Source organism: Hemicordylus capensis, chromosome 3 (genome assembly GCF_027244095.1).
Source record: "Hemicordylus capensis ecotype Gifberg chromosome 3, rHemCap1.1.pri, whole genome shotgun sequence".
NCBI lineage: Eukaryota > Metazoa > Chordata > Lepidosauria > Squamata > Cordylidae > Hemicordylus > Hemicordylus capensis.
In genome coordinates, this window is record NC_069659.1 from 41,368,068 (window position 1) to 41,390,830 (window position 22,763).

Here is a 22,763-nt window from a genome sequence, read left to right on the forward strand (position 1 = left end):
CCCATGGATAAAGCTCTCTTCACAGTACTTCAGATCTATAATACTATTATTAATTAATGTATTTATTTCACTTGCATAATATAGAACTATAGATTAAAAAAACAAATTTAGTAATTCATGTAAGGAGCATTACATGTTTTAAATTTTGTCCCCAATATCTTTTTTATATTGCAATCCTTATGCTATTTGTGGTATTTCCTCTTCATAAGCATCACAACCCCTGGGCATACAGCCTCAGAAGGTTGGGGAGGGGTTTTAAATACCCTGTTCCTCCTCCATCTGCCAGGGAGAGGGAATGCCTTTCTCCTCCCCAGGAGCCCATACAGGCAGCCACCCTCCATCTCCATTGGCCTCCTCTGTCTTCAAGCCCATTATATATGTTCACTGGGTCATCCAGCCCTCTTAATCCCACTCTACCTTCCATTTCTGCCCTCCTGTATTCTGCCTGTTAGTCCTTAAAGAGGCCGCCTTACAGGACTCCATTTCTTCTCTCTGCATCACCCCCTGGGGTCTCTGCAAATAGGAGGGACCTGCTAGCTCCTGGCTGCAGCCAGGCAACAGCTGCCTGGAGCTGTTCTGGCCCAGTCAAGGGCGGTCATCCTCCTTACTTCCTCACACGTCCCCACCTCCCAGCATGGTTGCCATCGGCTTCATGCACAGCCGGGCAACCCCTGGCTGCTGTTCTGCTTGCCGCCTGGTTGGGTGAATGCCCCGCCCCACTGGGCGTTGGGGGAGAATCCTGACAGTATTTAAGTAGCAAACTCAAATCTCTTAGTCCTGGAGAAGTCACTCTTGACTTCACTGAGGCTGCTCTAGTATAAGATAAAAAATTTCAGTTCAACTGCCCTTAGGAGAACAACCTTGGAGAAGCCACTGTGAGTCTGTGAAGACAATAATGAGCTAGATAGACCAATGGTCTGACCTAGTATTTGGGAGCTTCCTATGTTTCTATGTTCCTATGATTGCAGAATTTACTTGTTCCTCATTTATTGCAGGCAGATCTGCCAATAGATCCCATAGGATGAAGACAATATTGGATCACTCAATCAAAGTAATGAGTCCTCCTAACACTTGTCTTCTTGCAAGGTACTTTATAACTGCTTATTTTAAAAAATAAATGTTCTGTCACCCGGATGTTATAAGTCTGCATTGGCAGTAGCAGCAGAGATATCCACTTGTACCACCATAGCAGAAGTTCCATCCTACACCTGGCCAATAGGCAAATTGTGTTGACTCTCCTTTCTATAGTAGCTGATTAAACAAACCAACCAACCATTGATATAGTATTAGCCATTTTACCTGGATGAAGGCTAATATAGTGTAACAGTGAGGGAAACATTTTTTTCCAACTGTGTTAATCTTCTCTCCCCCTTCCTTCTCTGTGCTATATGCCTCTTTTGAGATTTAGCTTTTATTGATACAGATGCATTCCTGTATTCAGGATAATTTTGAGAATTAAATTATTGTTTTTAAGTGGATTATCAAGATTATAATAATTCAGTGGTTGGTTGGTCTATCCCATTTTTCTTTTAGAAAATTTGCAGCAGCTCACATAGGGCTCCTAATAATCTCCCATCCAAGAGATTGATCAGGTCCATAATTAATAGCTTCACCAGTGCTACAGCATCAGTTGCTTCTCGGCCATTCACTGGGTTATTATCGAGTTATATGTGGTTTAGATAAGGCTTTGAGAAGTTTTATCTGGATCTAGAAGACAGCCCAAATATTTAGGAGCCAGACATTGGAAACACTGCAAAATTATCAGATACACATATGGAGGCATACATCGGTTTCTCTTTATTTCCTTTCCAGCTAACATACTTAGAACAGAAAGAGATTTGCCTGGGATAAATAAAGATTTTATTAAATAACTCTACCTCTGAATCCCCTAGTCTAGGCAACATGGTTAAATATCTAAATGCCATGGCTCCTGGTACCTAGGATTTGTCAAACCCTGATTTAGTTGGGGTGTGTGTATCTGAAAATAATTTGTTCCCTCTTATCAGAATATATTCAAAATTCCAGATATGTCATTAAGATATAACTCTGAACATTTCTAAAGCTTTTTATTTTACCTTGTCAGTAATGCTTTTTTGGTCTTTTTTAATATTTCAGCCCAGCTGTTCTAAGAGAAACATACAGAACACCACAGAGTAATAAGTGTAGTATGTATTTTTGTCTTTCATTGTTTGCTGTATTAAAAGAAGTATGTGTTTACTCTAAGAGCTGACAGTGACTTATTGACTGATTTGGTATTTTTCAGCACTAAGTAGAAGTTTGCTATGTACACCCAAGCTTTTTGAGGTAACTGCTTTATTCTCAAATTTCTTTTTAGCCACTGGAATAAAAGTTTAGATTTTAATATATATATTTGATACATTTTAGGCTCAGACACAAAAATGTATATCTGAAAGTTTGGGAGCAGAAGTAGATCCTGAGATGTCATGGTCAAGTTCGTTAGCAACACCCCCTACTCTTTCTCCAACAGTAATTATAGGTAATGATAGTAATGTGGTTATGACAGAATCAAAACATGTTGCATTTTATCATGCAGTGATACAAAGTGTTGTGCTGGGAACAGAGTTCTTGTATATCAATACATTCTAATATTAGTTGCAACATAATTACAAATTATTTATGTTTGGAATTTCAGCTAGAGGAAGTGAGTCCGTTTCTGCAACAAAGCAAAATAATGAAAGACTTGCTTTGGTGAGTAACATTAAGGCAAGAATATGCCACAGTAGGCAATGAATGGCTTTGGCTAGATGTCCTTGGCTGATATGTAATTTGTATATGTTAATTTCCTTGTTGTTGATTTTCAGATCATGCATAGCCTGTTCTCCAAGTATGGTAGAAGTCCCAGGAAGAATAGTGTACAGTCTGTATCAGGAATAGAAGATCTATGCACAGATATTGACAGCAAAAGCCACAGTAAGCACTGGTTCTTAGCTATTGGATAGATAAGATCTATTGGATCTTGAATTAAAATGCTCCTAGTTCTGCAACTCTACATTTATGCAAGTTAAAAAGTGCCTATAACATACAAATATTACTGTTCCTGAAAAGTGCAAAGTTTAAAAATATTTTTTAAAAATGTAATGCAAAACTCTATAAACATCACAATGTAGTTTTGGTATTTGGCATAATCCTCTCTGTTCTAATCTAATTAATGCTTTAAATACTTAAATTTCACAATATTTGTCTGGTCAACTGACTATGGCCTGGATCCATACTGCTGCTGAGGCTCATCCAGAAATTTTGTGCTAGCCTATTCCTGTCCTATTACAGACTTGCCCCACAGTTCGAAAGGCAGTTAGCCATGCAGCATACAGGGCTGTCGCTTAAGAAAAACAACTCTAAAGCCCTGTTCACCTCTCTAAAATAGTTTCAGTTCTTTGGTTCCTATTTAGTGTTAGTTTTGACTTGTCAAATGCCAGTCCTTCTTAGAAATGCTTTACGTATACTGGAATGTATAGTATTAATGAAATATATAGTATAAATTAAATATATCCTTGATATAAAGTTGCTTCTTATGTTGATGGTTATGTACTTTATTTACAGATTTTGGAAGGTTATTAGAAGGCTCCTTTGGTATCAGTAGACTTTCCAGTAAGTTAGGTGAAAACCAAAAGCTGCCAGATGATCCAGAGGATGACGATATGGATGAAGCTGATATTTCTGTTTGTCTTGCCAGTGGTAAAGCTTTTCTAAGAAAAGTAAGAACAGTCAAATGGAATAAGAAGAAATGCTTTGATAAAATGAAACATAATGAAATGGACGAAGCAGTTAAGGTTTCTAATGAATGCAGTATAACAGACTATGAAAAAGAGGTAAACACTTCCAAGTGTGATCTGCAGAAAGCTATTGTTCCCCAAAACAGCGTACAAAAACACTCTGAGAATCAGAATGGCATACACACAGAGGAGGAAATAACATCATCTTTAATTTCTCCATGGTCTCAACTAGACTTGTCCGGTCTTGAAATAACACAACTGGAAAAAGTGTCCTCATGCCAAAGTGGATTGTCTTCCTCCTTAGATGTAAATAAATGTTCTCAAGATAGGTTACCATCTAATGACAAAGTTTCTGCTGCTACTACTACTTTAGAGCCATGTATATTAAAGACATCAAGTCTAATAAAAGTTCACAAATTACTGAACATCAGTTCTCCAGAAAAACTACCAGCTCCTGAAATCTCTCCAGCACCTATTGCAATTGTGAGGCAGGAAAGCCTAACTCTGGTGAAAAGTGGTGAGGATGAGCAGGCTTCTGTTGTAAATATGTCAGAGAGTGATTCGTTCTTAATGGAAAATACAAATTATACAGAATTTTCAGAATGCCAAAGCAGTTGCTTTCATATATATTCAAGAGAAAATGGTAAAACTTCCTCTGGCCTTGCTGCAAGTAATACTTCAACTCGATCTGCTAGTGGTGGCGAACTCACAGGCTTGAAAACCAGCAGCTCACTTTCCAATTTGAAAAGACGACCCAAACAATTTATTTATACAGTAAATACTACACCAGTATATAGGGAAGAAGGAACCACACAGAGAGATGGATCTTCTGCTTGTCCTGCACCAATGCACACAAATTTAAATTTTTGTGTGTCTCAAGTTTCAAAAGCAGCCGTTGGGAACGAAGGTACAACTTGTATATTTCTTTGCATTTGAACCTAGACTTGCTCAGGTGAAATGAATCTCAAGCATGGGATCTTTCCTGTCCCCTCTTTCTTACTTCAGCCCTTTGAGGACCCCACCTCCCAAGTCATGGGACCCTCAAATGGTGTGCAGCACAGGCTGCAGTGAGAGGGATTCCCAGTAATTGGGTGGAGGTACCTTCTGTTCATACACAGTATCTCTGCCCAATTTCTAGGCATTCCCTCCGCTACTGCTGCCCTCTGTACTATAACCCCCGCCATTCCTGAGGGTCCCCAAGCCTCATGAGTAGCTTTCTGGAGGGCTGCTGTGAGCAGGAGACGAAGAGGAAAGATCTCTTGCATGAGCATTGTTCCACTCTCACAAGCCCGGATCTAACCCACTGATCAAAACCTAAACCTTGTGCTTTCCTGTGTTTATCATGTCTCTGTTGTGAACTAGGCATTGATGTTTTGTGTGTGTGTACGTACACGTACACACACACACACACTTGCTTTATTCATTTCTGTTCTTTCTTTAAAAGTCAATTATATGTTTCAGGATATAAGGTTCCCCCACCCCCAAATAGCACATTCTTATTTTTATATATTGCTTTTCAACAAAAAAAAAAGTTCTCAAAGTGTTTTTCATAAAAAAAGAATAATGAGAAGATGATTCTCTAGACCCAAAGGGCTCACAAACGAAAAAAAACACCACGCAAGATAGACACCAGCAACAGCCACTGGAAGGATGCTGTGCTGGGGTTGGATAGGACCAGTTGATCTTCCACTACTTAATACGAAGAGAGCAACCACTTTGAAATGTGCCTCTTTTCAGGAGTTAATTAGGGAAGTAGTACCTAGTAATGGGTGAATAAGACTCTATGAGAAATAAGCCTCTACAAATAGTCAGGGGCTTCTATACTGCCACACTGAAATGTTTACATTTTTATTCCCTGTTTTGGTTTGTTATCTTTTAGTGACTTTGTAATCAGATACAAAGCCAAAAGCCTATATTTTGTTGAGCAAGCATGCCTTGAGGGAAAAAAAGAGGTTAGATAATCACTTAGGGAAATAGCTTTCTCAGTAATGGAGTGCCACTGAGGAGTAAGATTTATTTTAAAGAATCCAAAGTAGAAACTCATCCACACTAAATTACTCATGAGTAGTCCCACTGAAATAATAAATCATTAGTCATCTGTATTATTCATTCTCCTGGGTGTGCCTTAGAATGTGCGTCCTGGTGCCCAGCTGATTGGCTGGGCAGCAGAGGTGCCTGATTGGCTGAGGCGCACCCAGGAGGCAAGCAGTGGGCCCAGCCCGGCCGTGGAGGCCAGGCAGTGGAAGTGCGCCCAGCCACAGAGGCCAGGCCGCAGAGTTTGGAGGGGGGAAGGCAGGAGAGGAGAGAAGAGAGAGGGACAGTAAGAGAGTGGGGCAGGAGTGAGGGGAGAACAGCCGGCCCCAAAGAGCGCACAGATGCTCTGTGCGGGTCAGCTAGTAACTCACTAATTTCAGTGGGGCTACTGATGAGTAATTTAGTTTGGTTATTGGGCACAGTGTCGAAACTTCTCAGGCATCTCAAACATGGAGAAGGAAATATTTAGTAAATTCTTATACTTTCAGAAGCATTTTAGGTATAACATGAATTTGTTGCAGCATGCCTCCTAGCAGCAAGACACTAAGAAAATGGATTTAATTTACTAGACAACCCCAAAAGAAATCATTGAGAGAGGATATGTTGTTAAATAATGGCTTAATTCCACCTAATGTGATTTTTATGGCTTGGTTTCTTACAGGGCAAACTGAAGAAACTTCAGGCATTAATAAGCATGCTGTTGAAGAAATACAGAAAAAAGAGCCTGAGAAAAGCTGTGCTTTTCCTAACATGTCTCATGACACTCCATATAATAAAAAATCAAGCATAAAAAGTAACTTTACAGATAAGTCGTCAGTATTTCTGCAGACAGACAGCAAAAAAGAGATGGTTCTGCCTCCCAATCTTATAGCTGCTAATCTGAGAAAAGAGCCAAGTGAACATAAATTCCATGCAATTACTAGCAAAGATACTTCAGACAGAGTAAGTGGAGGAAAATGTGCCAATCTCATACATTTCAGTTCACTGCAAGAAACAATTCCTGAGGAATCTACATTGACAATGCAAAGACTGAAAATGGGAAATGAGCAAGCAGCTTTGGACTTAATTTGTGCAAGTGGTGCTCAGGTGGCTGAACTTGAATATCTGTCAAATAAAACACCCAAACCTACTATAGATGACCTTTCTAAGGTTTTAATATTGGAGAAAAATGTAGACTTGAGACAGCCTCCACCATTAGATTTAAAAAACAATGCCGAGGATAATCAGCAGAGAGGCTTAGGATGTGCAAGTGATAGCAAAACCCAGAGTTTTGGAGGCTTCAAAACAGCATCTAATAAACAGATACCACTGTCTGACTGCAATGTTAGAAAAGGTAAATTGTTGTTCAAAGACATACAAGATCAATTTCTTGAAGATTTTCCCAGTGATGGAATGCAGAATATTTCAAATACAGATGCACAAGAAAATGCTGAGTTTTCTTCAGTGGTGAGAAATAACTTGAATAAAGACTCATCCAGTTTTTCACATGTTTCGGATTCTCGGATGAACCTTATCGAATACAGTGATACACAAAGCATTTTTCCTGAATATGCCAATTTGTCTTTTCGAAATGTGCTTCAAAATCAGCAGCCTGAAGGAAAACCAAACTTAACAGCAAGCCAAGAAGCTGAAGTTACTGAACTCTCTAATATATTAGAAGAAACAGGTAGTCAGTTTGAATTTACACAGTGTAAAAAGCAAGGGACTGTCCTATGCAATAGTACTTGGAAGGTGTGTGGAAGCATTGAGGATAATGAAATAGGCAAATTGGCTATGAATTCTGAAGTGCTGAATGGTAATGATTCTAATGGAAATTTCAAAACAAACATTCAACGAAGCTATGATCTGTCTCCTAGTAAGGATATAGACACAACTGAGGAATCAAAGATGGAGAGACAGAGCAATGAAGAGGCTTCACCCTCTAATTCACCAACCAGAAAATGGAATAAAGCTCATTTTGTCCCAAATGTTTCATCACATTTGCCGTTCAGATTATCTAGTCTTGGGGACTGTAGTTCAACTGTGAACAAAGGCATGGACTCTCCTGGTGAGATCAGTCACAAAACTCCAGAACTAGTTGGTGATCTTTATGGAGTGGTTGAAATGTTTAACCCTCACAAAACTGATATCCATAGTGTGTGCTCAAATAGAAGTAATAATTGTTGGAACAACCACAAATATATGAAACAGAAAGGCACCGATTGGCAGAGTCAGTGGGTCAAAGAAGTAAATGCTGAGTACACGACAAAAAATAATACAAAAGACACTGTTACCTTTGTGAAGGAAGGTATGCAAAATAAGTCAAGTCCTATAAGTTATAATGAAAGCAATATTATTCATATATCTAGTACTACAGAGGTAAACCTAAAAATTATTCAGAAATATTCTGTTGATGTGACAGGAAATCAACTGTCTTCTGTTGAAAATAACCGCAGCATCTTAGTTTCACGTCACTTTGTAAACTGTGGAGAAACTCAGTGTAACTATAATTTGCAAGAAACTTTGTCTGATCTAACATGTTTAGCTGAAGTTGCTAAAACTGAAAAAAAAGTTACTTTGAATAATGTAAATGGAAAAGAAAACCTTAACTCTAATCATGAAGAAGAAAGAATAAACAATCCAGAAAGTGATAATGTACTACAGAGTTTTCATACTGTGGTTGATGGGAACATATCTGCACAAAAGACTAAAACACTTCATTTGTTGGCTGGCTCCCATGTAGGTGAAGACCTAGATAATATATCTTTGTTTTCCAGTGAGAAGGCAGATATTGATAGCAAGAAAGGAACTATTACTTCTGTCAGAAAGAGTATTGGCTTAAATAAAAATGAAACCTTTTTTGGCACCAACCATCAAGAAGTCCTTAATATCGGAAAAGAAAAGCAGAATAGCTCAATGGGTTTTCATACAGCGAGTGGTAAGCAAATCACGATCACTGACAAATCTTTAGCTAAAGCAACACGCCTTCTTTCTGAAGAAATCTTTTCCCCAGAAAAGGACAATGCTCTTAATAATCTTGCCAAACCTTGCATTCAAGCTTCAGTGAAAGGGAAAAAGAACGAGGAAATTACTACAGTAAGAGAGGCATTGGGAGAAGGAACTGAAAAACACTGTAAAGAACTTCTAAATCTTCAAAGTTATTTTGAAGTTCCTTTAAATCAGTTGCCAAACATTGTGCAGACTGAGAATCCTGAAAACATTAAGGAACTTTCACTAGAGATTAATGCATCTGAATCCGATCTCCTATTTCATATTGGAAGGGGAGAAAAATATACCATAAATGAGGCATGTACCTCAAGCAAAAATGACATTTCAAAAACTGAATGTATTGCTGCTGATGTGGAGAAACATTTGAAAGAAGAAGGGTCAGGTATTTATGCAAAACAAGATCTTCAGCACTTGTCATATAGAAATACAAGCAATACACCACATGATGCATGCAATGAGAAAAACTTCTTCTCCGGTAATTTCACTGATATTTCCCAAGAAACATCATCCAAAAGATCTAGTACAGAAAAGAATTTTAGACAGTCCGAAGAAACTTCTAAAAATGAAAGTTGTGCAATGCAGAAATGTAACTTAAAATTATTAGATGCCAACACTTTACAGAAAAATTCAGCTGGTGAAGTAGCAGCTTCAACATCAAAATTATCAAAGGCTGCATTTAACACAGCAAGTGGCAAAATTGTTGGAGTTTCTCAGGATGCATTAAAAAAGGCCAAACAGTTGCTTCGTGAAGACTGCTATAAATCTGTAGTACAGGACATCGAATCTCATTTTGATGAGAGCAAACATGATGTTTTAGAAAGCCATTCTGATGCCTTGGACAATGAAGAGTGTACTATTTCTGCTAATACTAACTTCTTGACTGTAGAGAAAACTGCTGTGGAAAATTCTATTGTACCTCAGCTTTCCAAAGCCAAGGAATACTACTGTGGAGATGAGCAAATAATACAGAATACTGGATTTATATCTTTATATCCTGAATCAAATTCTCAGATTTTATGTTTGCAAATGAACTATAATACACAGACCTCCAACAAGTTAAACTGTACCAAGTTAGACTTCTCTACAGATAACTGTAGTTTTTTTAGCACAGCAAGTGGTAAACCTGTACAGTTATCCAAAGAATCATTAAAGAAAGCAAGAGTAATTCTTTCTGAAATTGAAAACAATGATTCATCAGCTCATCAGAGGAGCATATCAGATTGCAGTTACAGTTGTGATAAAGTATCCTCTGTCAGGAACAAAGCAACCCCTAAAAAAAGACTTACAAACATGGAGATACATTCAAATATTCCTTGTGGCTTTAGCACAGCAAGTGGAAAGCAAGTGCAAATATCTAAAAAGTCTCTACAAAAAGTCATGGGACTCTTCAAAGAATGTGATGAAGATGATCTAAGTAGTAATAGTTTCTCTGTGAATCAAGAGAGTTTGAGGCAAGACCATATTTTACCCATAAAACCTTGCGCAACATTTGAAGACAACGTTGCTTCAAACTTTAAGCCACAAGAGAAATGTGATGCACTTCATTTAACCACAAACAATCCTAATGAAAAGAGGACTTCTAACAACTTAGTAAGCATTAAAATGCCTATGTGCATGTCTCATACTGAGGAGATCAAACAACCGGCAGAAACAAACCAGATGAGTAGAATTGATACAACATGTGATACTATAACCAAAGGAAATCTGGATTTTCATTGTCCTGCTTACTCCCAAACCCCAGAAAATTACTTAGAAATAGAAACATCGGAAAGTGCCAAAGCATTCATGGAAGATGATGATCTCACTGATTCAGAAGTGCAGGCAAAAAAACCAAAGTCCCATTTGGTTTCTGGGAAAACCAATAATTATCTGTCCAGTACAAAAACTGGGAAAAGACACATGGAAGAAGAAAACACACTTGGTAGGTATATTTTTAAAAAAACCATCCCAATCCTATGCATCTACTTTGCAGCACTACTACTGATTTCAATTTAATGTAATTACAAAATAACTGCATTTAATAAATGCTTTCTCAGAAAGTGCATTACTTGAATTCCACATTTGCCAAGGTAATAGGAATTCAAAATTGGACACTTGCAAGGGAAAAATATTCTGCAACTGGCAATTCTGTTCTGCAAATGCCTGTCGCCAATTGGAGAATGCCAGTTTTGAACCCCATTGGTGGGGAGTTGCAGGGTGGAATGGTTTGTATAGAAGAATCAGATGTGGTGGTGATAAACAGCCCTCTCAATATTGGGAGAAAACACATGGCTTTGGGAAGAGTCTAGTTAAGCTGTTAGGATTGCGATCATTGTGCATCTTTTACTCTTCAAGTTTTAATATGAGATATGTTCACATTTTTGAAAAAGTTGTTACAGATCAATCCAAATGTACTTCATAAATATTTTGAGGATTAAAGCTTCACAAACACGTATAGTATGAAAATACATCTAAGAACCTAGATCTCAGGAAATTAGGCCTAGATCTCAGGAAATTAGGGCTACTGCCTTCAACAGAATCGTGACAAAGTACTCTTTGAACGAAATTTTACTCTCGTACTATAAGAGCATCATGCAGATTAACATAGCCAAAGGTACTTCAAAACATTTGATTTTACTAATATATTCCAGAGAGATTACTTGAAAGCACTTATTGTGGTTCATTTGAGAAATGTTACTGAAAAATCTTATTACAATCACATTTTTAGAATCAATAAGGACCAGATTCAAACATCTTAACCAATGTGATTATAGTTTTTTAATGTTGTCAACTTCACAGCCACTTCCTAGTGCTTACATTGTAATGTAAATGTCACAATGAGCCTTTAACCATTTAAAACACTTTATATGATTTGATTTCTAAATAACTTCCCAATGTTATGTTTTTAAGGCTCCAAAAAATACCCGCCTTCCTCTAGACGAAGGTAAATTTTCATGTTTAGATCTTCAAACTGTTTAGTAATATCTCAGTTCCATAAATCCACCAATGTAAACAGGTCTAGATATTTACACTGGATAATATCATAAGACTGCAGTCCTGTGCATACTTACCTGCAAGTCAGCCCTATTGAACTCAGTGGAATTTAATTCTGAATAAATGCACAGAATCAGACTTTGTGTTAGTTACAAATGCATTTTCAATTATATTAAAATATTTTTCTTTTTAGTAAAAATAGATCTAGATCGTGATCTGTTGTAATCATAAGGAAATGGGTTCTGTGCCTGTGCAGGGACCTTGCGGGCTGATTGAATAGCTCCTCATGATGTCCCGCCCTGCCTGCATGTGCTGTGTTGAGATCGTTAAAAGTGGCGGTTGGGGCATCTCTCCTTCAGATTCTCTTTGACCGCCTAAGCATTCAAACCTCATTGTGATAGCTCCTTGGTGTAAAGTTACTTCTCTGGTTTTGATCTTGGATTTGGTATACGGATTTGGATTTGGATAACGTTTTGGCATTGTTCAAGACTTTCTTGTTGTTCTGTGACTGGACTTTGGATTTGGAAAATTGACTTGCTTTGCTTGACGATTGGACTTGAAGAATAAAACTGATCGGTGCTCTCCAACAATGGAGATGAAGAAAACATTCAAGCGCTATGTAAAGTGCCGGGCTAAGCTCCCTTCCACAGACCTCCATGATGCTTGCTTAATGTGCCTTGGGGAGGAGCATAATACTTCAGCTTGTAAGATTTGCTGCTCTTTTTCTAAGCAAACCCGGCAGTATTGAGTGCTCTCTCTTTGGGCGGTGTTATATGATGACGCGCTCCACCCACCTACTCCGCGGCCGAGTTCGTCTTCATCAGATGCCCCTATGAGGACGAAAAAATAGATGTTGGAAGTTAGCCCAGGAGCCTGCGGAACTGCGCTCCAGCAATCTAAAACCGTAGTGGCAGCTCACTCCAAGTCGGGAGGCGATGTTTTTAAGAAACCATCTGATGTCTCAAAGAAGAAGCATAGACATGGGGAACATAAGCGCTGACGGGAATCAGGGAGCGATTCCGATGATGGTGCTGTGCTACCGGCCAGTAAACACCGTATCCCCTCGCTGGCTTCAGTGCAGATTTTCGAAGGCGACTCAGACGGGTTGGTATCAATGTCGAGGTTGCGGGAGACATCAATATCTGATCAACAAGGGCAGCCCACGACATCGACAATGACTCAACAGGCTTCAGCATTGACACAGCATTAACAATAATCCTTCCGGCATCGACATCAACAGCTGTTGCCTCCTTGACTTTGACAGTGAAGCCACTGTCTTCGACACTGACAGCTTCGACATTGATGACTGCGGTGTCGACATCGAGACAGCTGTTAGTGAAACTAGCTTCGACAACGACCGCGACTGCTTCGACATCAGCTGCAGCTGCTTCAACATTGAGAAGGACTCTGTTCAGGTGTCGGCATCAACGACAAGAATCTACCATTTGCTTTCCCCAGCATGCACCCCAATTCAGTCACCATCAACTCCAGCAACACCTGGGACTCAAAAGTGGGTGGCTGAGCCTGCGGTCACTAGTGGAAGACATCAGGATGAGCAGCCTACTTTGCAGGATCTCTTGGACTCGGCATTGAGCACACCATCGGGGTCGACGTTCCATGGTTTCCTGAGCACAGGACTCGACATCGAACAAGAGGAGGAGGATGCGTCCATGCCCCCACCAAGAACACCAACTATTTCACCATTCAGAGTACAGCACATTCCAGTCCAACTTGAAGTGAGAACACTGGTTTCAGCAGCACCAGTGTCGTCGGGGCAGTTAGAGGGACGGGGTGTTTGCTTGCCTCCAACATTACCAGCTCACTCCTGTGGTTTTCGCCATGCACTTCCAGACGATTATGCAGACTACCTTTGATGGAAAGCACAACATGCCCTGCCTGCTGCATGTAGAGAATTGAACCAGCAGCCGGCCTGCAGAACACCCTGTTGTGGTCCCGCAAGCACAGCCAGCTCAGTCTCTTGCGCGGGATGCGGTGCCTGCTGTCCCCCTGCCACCAGGAAAGCCGGCTGAGAAGAGGAAGAGGAAATCTAGTCCTCTGCCTCCGGATGAGCCCTCCTCGCCGGATGACAATTCAGCAGAGGATGAAGTGTCAGATGTATCTGATTCAGATGATGTCAGACAAAGGTCAGATCCTGCATCAGATGTGCCCCCTCAACTTTCAACTTCTCCAATGGAGGAATTGAAGGCTTACCATGCCCTTGTAAGAGATATTGCAGAGGCTTTGGGTATGGATCTCAAGTCCCCGGATGCAGATGTTGTGGACCCAGTGTACAACATGATGCACAAGTCCAAGACTTCCCATCCTGTGGCTCTCACTATGATACCGGCAATTAGCAAAGCTGCCCAGACAGCATGGGGGTCCTCTACGTTCAACACCCACTTCTAGGCGGCTAGAAAACATGTATAGAATCCGTGAGGAAGAAAATGCTTACCTCTTGCTTCATCCGATTCCCAATTCATTGGTCGTGGACTGTGCTACAACATCATGGGGGAGTCGCCACCACACGACACCTGGGAGCGGTGGAAGGAGGGGTGGAAAATAGATGTAATGGGAAGGAAGATCTATAGCACTGCTAGCCAAGCAATAAGAATGGCTAATTATGCAGCGTGCATGGTGCGTTATAATCACCTGTTATGGGATTCCCTCTTGCAGGATTCTACGTCCATGACGCCTGAGGAATTCCAATGGAAGTTCAATGAAATCTTGGAGAAGACTATGGCAATGACACGGCAACAGTTAAGCGCCTTTAAACACCTGGCTGAAACTGAGTTATGCGCAATGGTCATGGCGGTGAGCATGCGGCGTCATGCTTTGCTATGTTCCACGTCCCTAAAACAAGATATGAGGGACAGGGTGGAAGGCCTTGCGTTTGATGGAAAAGGACTTTTCCATGACATGGACACAACAATGGAATCACTAAAGAAATCCAAATTCACAGCACGTACCTTCATGGCATCTTCGGCTGCGGCAGGAACTTCGTCAAAGGCCGCTTTTATTCTTGCCAGAAGCCCTACAAGTATCAAGAAAAGAGAGAATACAGAAGGCAGTACAGACTCTATCAACGTTCTAAGGGATTTGGCCAGAAATGCAGCTCGCCAAAATAAGGACAATGCGAAACAGGTCTTTTGACGGGATTGTCCTTCCACTGCACACAACTTCACTGAGCTGCACTCACAACATTGGCTTAGTACCATCCAAAACCACCAATCATTCCAGGACCCCTGCCATCGGTCCTGTAGTTGCCAGGAATACTATCAGACTGGCAAGCCATGCCCAAGCATGGCACAATATAACATCAGATCGCTGGGTTCTACACATAGTTCAAGCGGGTTATGTGATAGCGTTCAAAGCCAAACTCTCGTTTTTAAGCATACGATTCACCACGGCCATGGCGGTTCTCCAGGAGGAAGTGAAAGTGTTACTGGAAAAGCAAACGATAGTTCCAGTGCAGTGGGTGGACAGGCTATCAGGCTATTACTCCCCGTAATTCCAGATTCTGAAGAAAGATGGTGGGATCAGGGCGATTATGGACTTGAGGGGCCTCAATTACTGTATCTCGACCAAAACATTCAGGATGACGACACTACAGACTATTCTCCCCTTCTTGGCACAGGGGATGTGGGCGGCGACATTGGACCTGAAGGATGCCTACTTCCACATGGGCATCCAAGAGAACCATCGCAAATATCTCAGGTTCACTGTGGGAGAACAGATCTATTAATATACAGTACTGCCTTTTGGCCTCTCGACAGCACCAAGGGTGTTCACCAAAGTAGTGGCAGTAGTGGTAGCCTACCTGAGGACACAGGGGTTGATCGTCTATCCATACTTAGACGATTGTCTCCTTGTCAGCCACGTCAGAGCTGCTAGTCGAACAGATTCAGCTTATGGTCTGCTTGCTCGAGGACTTGGAGTTCAATATCAATTGGAAAAAGTCAAACCTCACCCCTGTGAAACGGTTGAACTTCATAGGTGCAGTCTTAGACTTGGAAAAGCACACGTATTTGCCACAGGAGTGCATCGAGCAGTTACATGCACTTGTACAACAATTTATGACCAAGCCACTGCATCCAGTAGTGCAGGTTCAGAGGCTGCTGGGTCTGATGGCCTCCTGTGCCACAACAGTCCGGTACACACGCCTATGCATGCGAACATTGCAGCATTGGTATCTTCGCAACTTCCGGCCCAATGTGGACAGTCAGAACATGCGTTTGGAAGTTACGCAGATAGTGTTAAGGAGCTTCTGCTGGTGCATGGAGTGGGACAATCTGACTCAAGGTGTCCCATTCGCGCTTTTGGCCCCAACCTGTAGGGTTACAACAGATGCATCGCTGACGGGATGGGAGGCTCATTGTGCAGGCCATTGTGTCCAGGGAACTTGGATGCAGCCCCAAGCCCGCCAGCATATCAACTACTTGGAATTGAGGGCAGTGTTCCTGGCACTAAAAGCATTCGAGCCAATGCTCCAAGAGATGGTTGTGCAAGTGAAGTTGGACAACACGATGGCAATTGTCTACATCAATCGGCAGGGAGGAATGGTCTCCATATCACTCCTTGTCCTCGCCCAGAGGATATGGGAGTGGTGCATACAACATGTCGTCTATCCTATGGCGCTCCACATAAGGGGTATGGACGATCACCTGGCTGACAACCTCAGCCGAGTGGCTGATTGCAACCAGAGGCACGAGTGGGAGATAAGTAGCTCTTACCGCAAGGAGATGTTTGGCAAATGGGGAGTCCCATCGGTAGATTTGTTTGCAACACATGCCAACAGAAAATGTGCCAACTACTGCTCTCATGTGGATATCGGGCTGGGGTCCCTGGGGGATGCATTCCAACACTCTCGGAATGTGGGGCTGCTGTACCTATTCCCGCCATTGCCAATAATAGGACAAGCTCTGGCACAAATTATGAGAGACAGAGCAACGTGCATTCTCCTGGCGCCATGGTGGCCGCACCATCCGTGGTTTGCTCTGCTTCTGCAGTTGACACAGGGGAACTTCCACAGGTTCCCACAAGCACCGTACTTCTTGCAAAGGGAGGAAGGAACAGTTCTACATCCTGAGGTCCAGACCCTAAGAATGACGGCATGGAGGGGTTTTGAGGAACATCCTGTTGAACAGTAGGTGCCTGACAATGCAGCAGAATTACGCGAGCAAATGGAAGTGCTTTATGACCTATATGAAGGACAGGGGGTACCTTACACGCTAGTCCACAACAAGTCCTTCTATACCTAACCTTCCTGAAATTGAGAGGCCTGGCTAATGTGTCAATCAAAGTGCATTTGGCAGCCATTTCAGCGAGGCACAAGGAATGGGATGGGACTACTGTGTTTTCATGAAAGGGCTTAATAATATGTATCCGTCAGTGCGGAAGCCGATAGAACAATCGAGCTTGTTTTTGGTGTGTTCGGCAATAACTGAGCATCCTTTTGAGCCGTTGGCAACGGTGCCCATTAGGCTACTCATGCTGAAAACTGCTTTCCTGGTGGCAATCACATCAGTGAAGCACGTGAGTGAGTTGACAGTACTCCAGGTGGATAAGCCTTTTACCCAATTATTTCCCCACAAAGTGGTCATGTGGCTAGATCCACGTTTCCGAACAAAGATAGTGACTGACTTCCATTTGAATCAAGAGATAGTCCTGCCCGCTTTTTTCCAAGAGCCCAAAACGCCCTTGGAGGTAGTGATCCACTCATTGGATGTGAGAAGGGCCCTTCTGTTTTACCTGCAAAGAACCCACGAAATAAGAAAAACCAGGAAGTTCTTTGTGGGATACAAGGGCAAGTGCAAGGGCCGCCCAATTTCTTGCCAGTGCCTAGCGCATTGGTTAGTGGAGCTGATATTCCTGGCATATAAGTGTCAGGGGGTCGCGCCTCCCAAGACGGTGCATGCACACTCAACCAGGGCATATGTGACGTTGGCAGCCCACCTATTGGGCATCAGGATGTCAGATATCTGCATGGTAGCCACATGGTCCTCTCAACAGCCGTTCATCAAACATTATGCGATAAATTTGAGGATGGCTCAGAAAGCAAATTTTGGAAGAAATGTTTTGAAGAGGGTGTTAGTGTGAGCTTAGGATCGACTGCACCCACCTCCAAGAGGAAGAGCTAGCTAATCACCCATTTCCTCATGATTACAATGGATCATGATCCAGATAAACAGGTTGCTTACCTGTAACTCATGATCTGGAAGTGATTCGTTGTAGTCATAAGCCCCACCCGAACCATCCCCGCTGCAGTCCTTGGTAGTGGAAAAGAACATCAGAATTGAACTGGCAGATCGTCACCCAGGGCAGTCTGCAAGAAATGGAAGGAGAGAGGCCCAACCACCACTTTTAACGATCTCAGCACAGCATGTGCAGGCAGGGCAGGGCATCATGAGGAGCTGTTCAATCAGCCCACGAGGTCCCCGCGCAGGGGCAGAACCCATTTCCTTATGACTACAACGGATCACTTCCAGATCATGAGTTACAGGTAAGCAACCTGTTCTTTTAAAATGTGTATTTTTAGCATGCTGTGTGATACTTGTTCCCCAGGAGAACCTCCTATTAAAAGAAAGTTACTGCCTGAATTTGACCGGTTAGAAAATTCCAACAAATCATTGTGCAAGGTCTCCAAAAGTTCTCCAGAAGGTAATTTTATTGTTCTTGTATATATCTGTGGGTTACATTCATTAATCTGTAATATATATATCTCAAATATATTAATCTGAAAATATATATCTGTGGGTTACATTAATTAATCTGAAATATCTTTGTAGTTTCATTTTTCAAGTTTACCTTCTAATGTATATTCAACCAAGGTTTTGTTCGTACATGTTAATCCTATTTTGCATATAGATCTTCCTGAATGAAATTGCATTCTTCACTCAATGTACATAGAATAATAATGATGCTTAGCACTTATATTCCATATTTCAAGTGTCCAAAGTGCTTCATATATCAGTCGGAAACTTTATAATTGCAATTGAAAGCTCACTGATGTAGTTGTGCTACTGTGGCTTCTTGCAGACAGGTAACAAGTTAAATAAATGTGCCATAGAGTGGAATTAATGCAGTAGAATAAATACTGAAAGACCCTTCTTGCTTAGAGAAAGGTTCTATGCCTGTATTTTTGTGTAAGAAGGACATCTTGGCAAGTGCAATTTGTCATGTAGCAGCAAGAAAAGCTGCACCTACTGTAATTCTCTCTTTTATACAATTCCTAGAGGCACAGGGGCTCAGCTCTTGCAGTGTTTCTGGGAGGGCAACTGAATACCAGAATGAAGGTCATGTTTCAACAGTGATGGTTTTCATCTTTAATGTAGGTGGAGAAAAATATGCCTTAGTTGCCAATTCAGTAAATTTTATTCTCCACTAATTAGTGCAAACCCATAAATCTTCTAAGCTGAAAAATTTCAGAAGTGAATCATTTTTTTTAAACTTGTGGGCAAAGAAACCTATTGAATTGATTTTGCCGATATATTTTTACAATCTTGAACACAGATATCTACATAACATAATATTTTCTTATGTTTTCTTTTTATTTAGGTGTCTTGAATGACAGAAGAAACTTTACCTACAATTTTCCTTTAAAGCCTGTAATCTGTGGTCCCATTAGGTAAGAACAGGCTATAGCTTTGATAACAGATAACTGGAGGTGTGCATATATCTCTGATCCCCACCCCCGGCATTAAAGAAATGTTTTACTAAGTTTTACAAAAGAAGCCTGTCTAGTAGTGCACACAATACTTTTACACTCAGAGCTATGTGACCTTCTGGATTTTGAACTCAAATGCTTAAGAGAAAATGATTCAGTATGCTTTCTTAGCTTGATTCTAGCTGTTGGATTGTTTATAATTTGGTAGCTTGTGAACTGCCTCAGACATGGGATGGAGCTAGATATAAATACAAAACTAAACACTGGAAGGAGTAGTGTGTTAGAAATCAGTAGCAAGCTACTACGGTGTGTGTGTGTGTGTGTATGTGTGTGTTTGTGTGTGTGTGTGTGTGTGTGTGTGTGTTCTCATTTCATTGTTTGTATAGCTTTTGTAGATAATGGCTTGTAGCCAAAGAAGGTGTGGAAAGAGAAAATGTATTAGTGCTTGTTCTTGCACAAGCACTAGCAGAAGACTTCCCATAGTGCAGTATCACAGTGCTCTTGGGTTGTGTTACATACAGTACAAGGAACATGATGAAAAAGGACAATACAGGCTGTAGCATGTACATTCTTGTGGGCCATGAAATGATCTTGACAACAGCTTGTACGAAGTATTGTGCAAAACTGTGTAAATAGGACATCTCTAGAGTGGGTCAGTTTTCTTGCACAACAGTCCTTCACCAGCGGAAGAGGGCTTCTGCTAAATGAAAGGACTCCTTTGGATCCAGGCCATTGTGAGGGGAGTTAAATGTCTGGGTTTCTATACTTATGTTAACAATTGCACTAGATAAGTGTGATAGTGTTAATCTGGGAACAATCAGGCTTATGAAAGTAATCAAAAGCACTTACAACAATGAAAGAGGTGTGCAGTAGCAGTAATAGTTGTTTGCCTAACATGTTCTTGCCAGATCAAAGAACAGTGATATAAAGACTACTTGTTTTGTTAGCATTCACTCATTCAGATTCTTATCAAAATATTTTTAAGTTCTGCAAAAGAACGGGAAGAAGTTTTGAATCCAAACCTTACTACGCCAGACCAAGAATGCAAAGGATCTAAATATAACTGTTTTCAGCAACACATTTCAAAACAGTCTTCAAATGGAACATCGGCTTTCTTGTCTCCGTTTAATAAGCCCTTAACTGAGGAAAACAAGAAAGTGGAAAATCCTATAGCAAAGAGGCCAGCCAGAGTCTTTGTACCACCTTTCAAAACAAAGTCAAGTGTTTCTGAGGATGAAGTAGGTAATGTCAAAGAACATGACTTACTGGGCAGGAAAAATATTGATAGAAAAGAAGAGATAAACTCTGAAATGGTTCATGAAGGCACTATTCAACCAGAAAGCAATATATTTGAAAAGAATAATGCTGCACGAGTATCAGCTGTGAATTCAGAATGCAGAGATACAAATTCAGGTACGTTTAATGTATACTGAGGGGAGGGATTTGCGTGTTGTTTTTTTAATTATGGACTAATGGCATGTGTAAACATGATGATCTCCTCCTTGTGTTATGTGCAGTTCCACATATGGGAGCTGGACATGTGCAGGCCAAACAGCAGACATTTATAGAGCTCATACTGAATGAGGTTCTCCATTCCCTCCTCTTGACTTCCTTTTTGGCACCAAGTGGCTTAGTCAACACATGGAGACAGTGCCTTGCTCCATTCCTTCTTTAACCATCATTGAGTGTGGAGCTGTTGCTGGAACCTTGTTGTCATTTGTTTAATACTATGCTATGGAGAACACTGATCCTATGAAAGAAGCTGGAATTGGCAAAGTATTTTTTCAGAATATCTTCATTCTGTTTCTTCCCAAACACTGAAAATAAATATAGCTGCAGTTACCTGTAACTGCTCTTCTCTGAGTGGAATAAATGGGATCTACTTACACATAAGCCAAACTAATAGGAGCATGCAGCAGCAGCCCCTTTCCCTTCTAACATTTTTGGTGCCAAGCACTCCAGTCAAGGGGTAGGAACAGTGCCTCATCACCACTCCTGTTTCCTTCACAAGGCTGAGGTCATTCTTGTTAGAGGGAAGATGGGCAGGTTGTGAAGTGGCACAGAGTGCCACTTCAAGAACAGCAGTTGCATGTTACGGGCAATTCTGTTTTCTCCTTTGAGGCCTCTGTGCATTCCCACAAGGGGGGAATATGGAGGTCTTATCTAATGGAGGGAGTATAAGCTAAATAAGTTGTTGCTTAGCCTCCAGCTTGTTTGAAAGGTATTGTGTGCTATCCATATTTGTTGCCATCCAGTAGTCCAGATGCTGGATATTTGTTCCAGAGGCACCTCCCACTTTGTCTTTAGAGCCAGTTTCTCTTTTGTCACCACAGCAAGTGGATGCAGGGTCTGGTCTGGTCTGTTTATTTGTTACAGGTCAGTCCAAAGATGTTCTCTGTTGCAGAAATTATTGAGGCTGAGGTTTGCCTTTGCTCTTGATTCCTGACAGCTAGCCTTCTGGTTATATCATTCCCTCCCCCTTTTTGAGCACTCAGAGTATTTATTTTAATTTATTTTTATTTAAAATATTTCTATACTGCCCCAAACTAGCATTTCTGGGCAGTTTACAATGAAAATGGTTTGCAGTGTATAGGCCACTGTCTAGTGAACTAGCAGAAGGAGAATTCACAGGTATGCAAATATTGGATCCAGCATGAGTAGCAGTGCTGGTAAGTGGAAAGTTCACAAAGGTTATGACTGTGGGTCACTGGGTACCTTTCTTCCCTCTGACTGATCACTATGCAGTTCTCTTGCAGCTTGTGTCATCTTTTGTTCATTTTGGTGACCTGTGTGATTTTTTTAAAGAAAAGCTAGGTGTGAACCTTGCTTCTCCCCCTTCACATGAAACAGAAGCTGTGGCTGACATCCAGACAAACGAAGCACTTGCACAGAAGTGTTTAGCTAGTTTAGAAGCATTGTTTAGCTAGCTAGTTTAGCTAAGTCTTGAGCTTGCGTTCACTAGTGTTGCACACGCTTGCCCTAACACACCTGTGGCACTCCTCATATGTTTTGCACAGAATTTTTGTGCAAGAGTGCAATTCCAGAAATTCCCATGATTTAATGCAGGTACTCAATCTTACACTAGTGCAACTTGATTTGTTGCGCAAGTGTTATGTTAGTCTGGATGTCATCCTATACAGTACCTGTAAAACTCTGGCAATCATTTTACATTTTATTTAATTATTTGGATTGCAGTATAAAACTTCAGTGGCTCAGACTGGGATACAAAGAGCAGTGCAGAACTGAGAGCTAGGATAGCAATAAATAAGTTATCAGTACATATTCCATTTTTAATTCAAATTTTTGACTTAAGAACATAAGAACAGCCCTGCTTGATCAGGCCCAAGGCCCACATAGTCCAGCATCCTGTT

General features: G+C 41.1%; 1 protein-coding gene across 5 annotated transcripts in view; it reads left to right on the forward strand.

The window, feature by feature from the left end:
- BRCA2 (BRCA2 DNA repair associated) overlaps positions 1 to 22,763 on the forward strand; it is a 59,493-nt gene that overhangs the window by 9,663 nt on the left and 27,067 nt on the right. For all 5 annotated transcript variants that reach the window (XM_053310672.1, XM_053310675.1, XM_053310673.1 and 2 more), the window contains exons 4-14: positions 996 to 1,086; positions 2,116 to 2,165; positions 2,264 to 2,304; positions 2,386 to 2,497; positions 2,654 to 2,709; positions 2,823 to 2,931; positions 3,562 to 4,641; positions 6,430 to 10,677; positions 18,291 to 18,386; positions 19,284 to 19,353; positions 20,378 to 20,805. In XM_053310672.1, the coding sequence (XP_053166647.1) occupies positions 996 to 1,086; positions 2,116 to 2,165; positions 2,264 to 2,304; positions 2,386 to 2,497; positions 2,654 to 2,709; positions 2,823 to 2,931; positions 3,562 to 4,641; positions 6,430 to 10,677; positions 18,291 to 18,386; positions 19,284 to 19,353; positions 20,378 to 20,805 (6,381 nt within the window). The remainder of the gene's footprint in view (positions 1 to 995; positions 1,087 to 2,115; positions 2,166 to 2,263; positions 2,305 to 2,385; positions 2,498 to 2,653; positions 2,710 to 2,822; positions 2,932 to 3,561; positions 4,642 to 6,429; positions 10,678 to 18,290; positions 18,387 to 19,283; positions 19,354 to 20,377; positions 20,806 to 22,763) is intronic.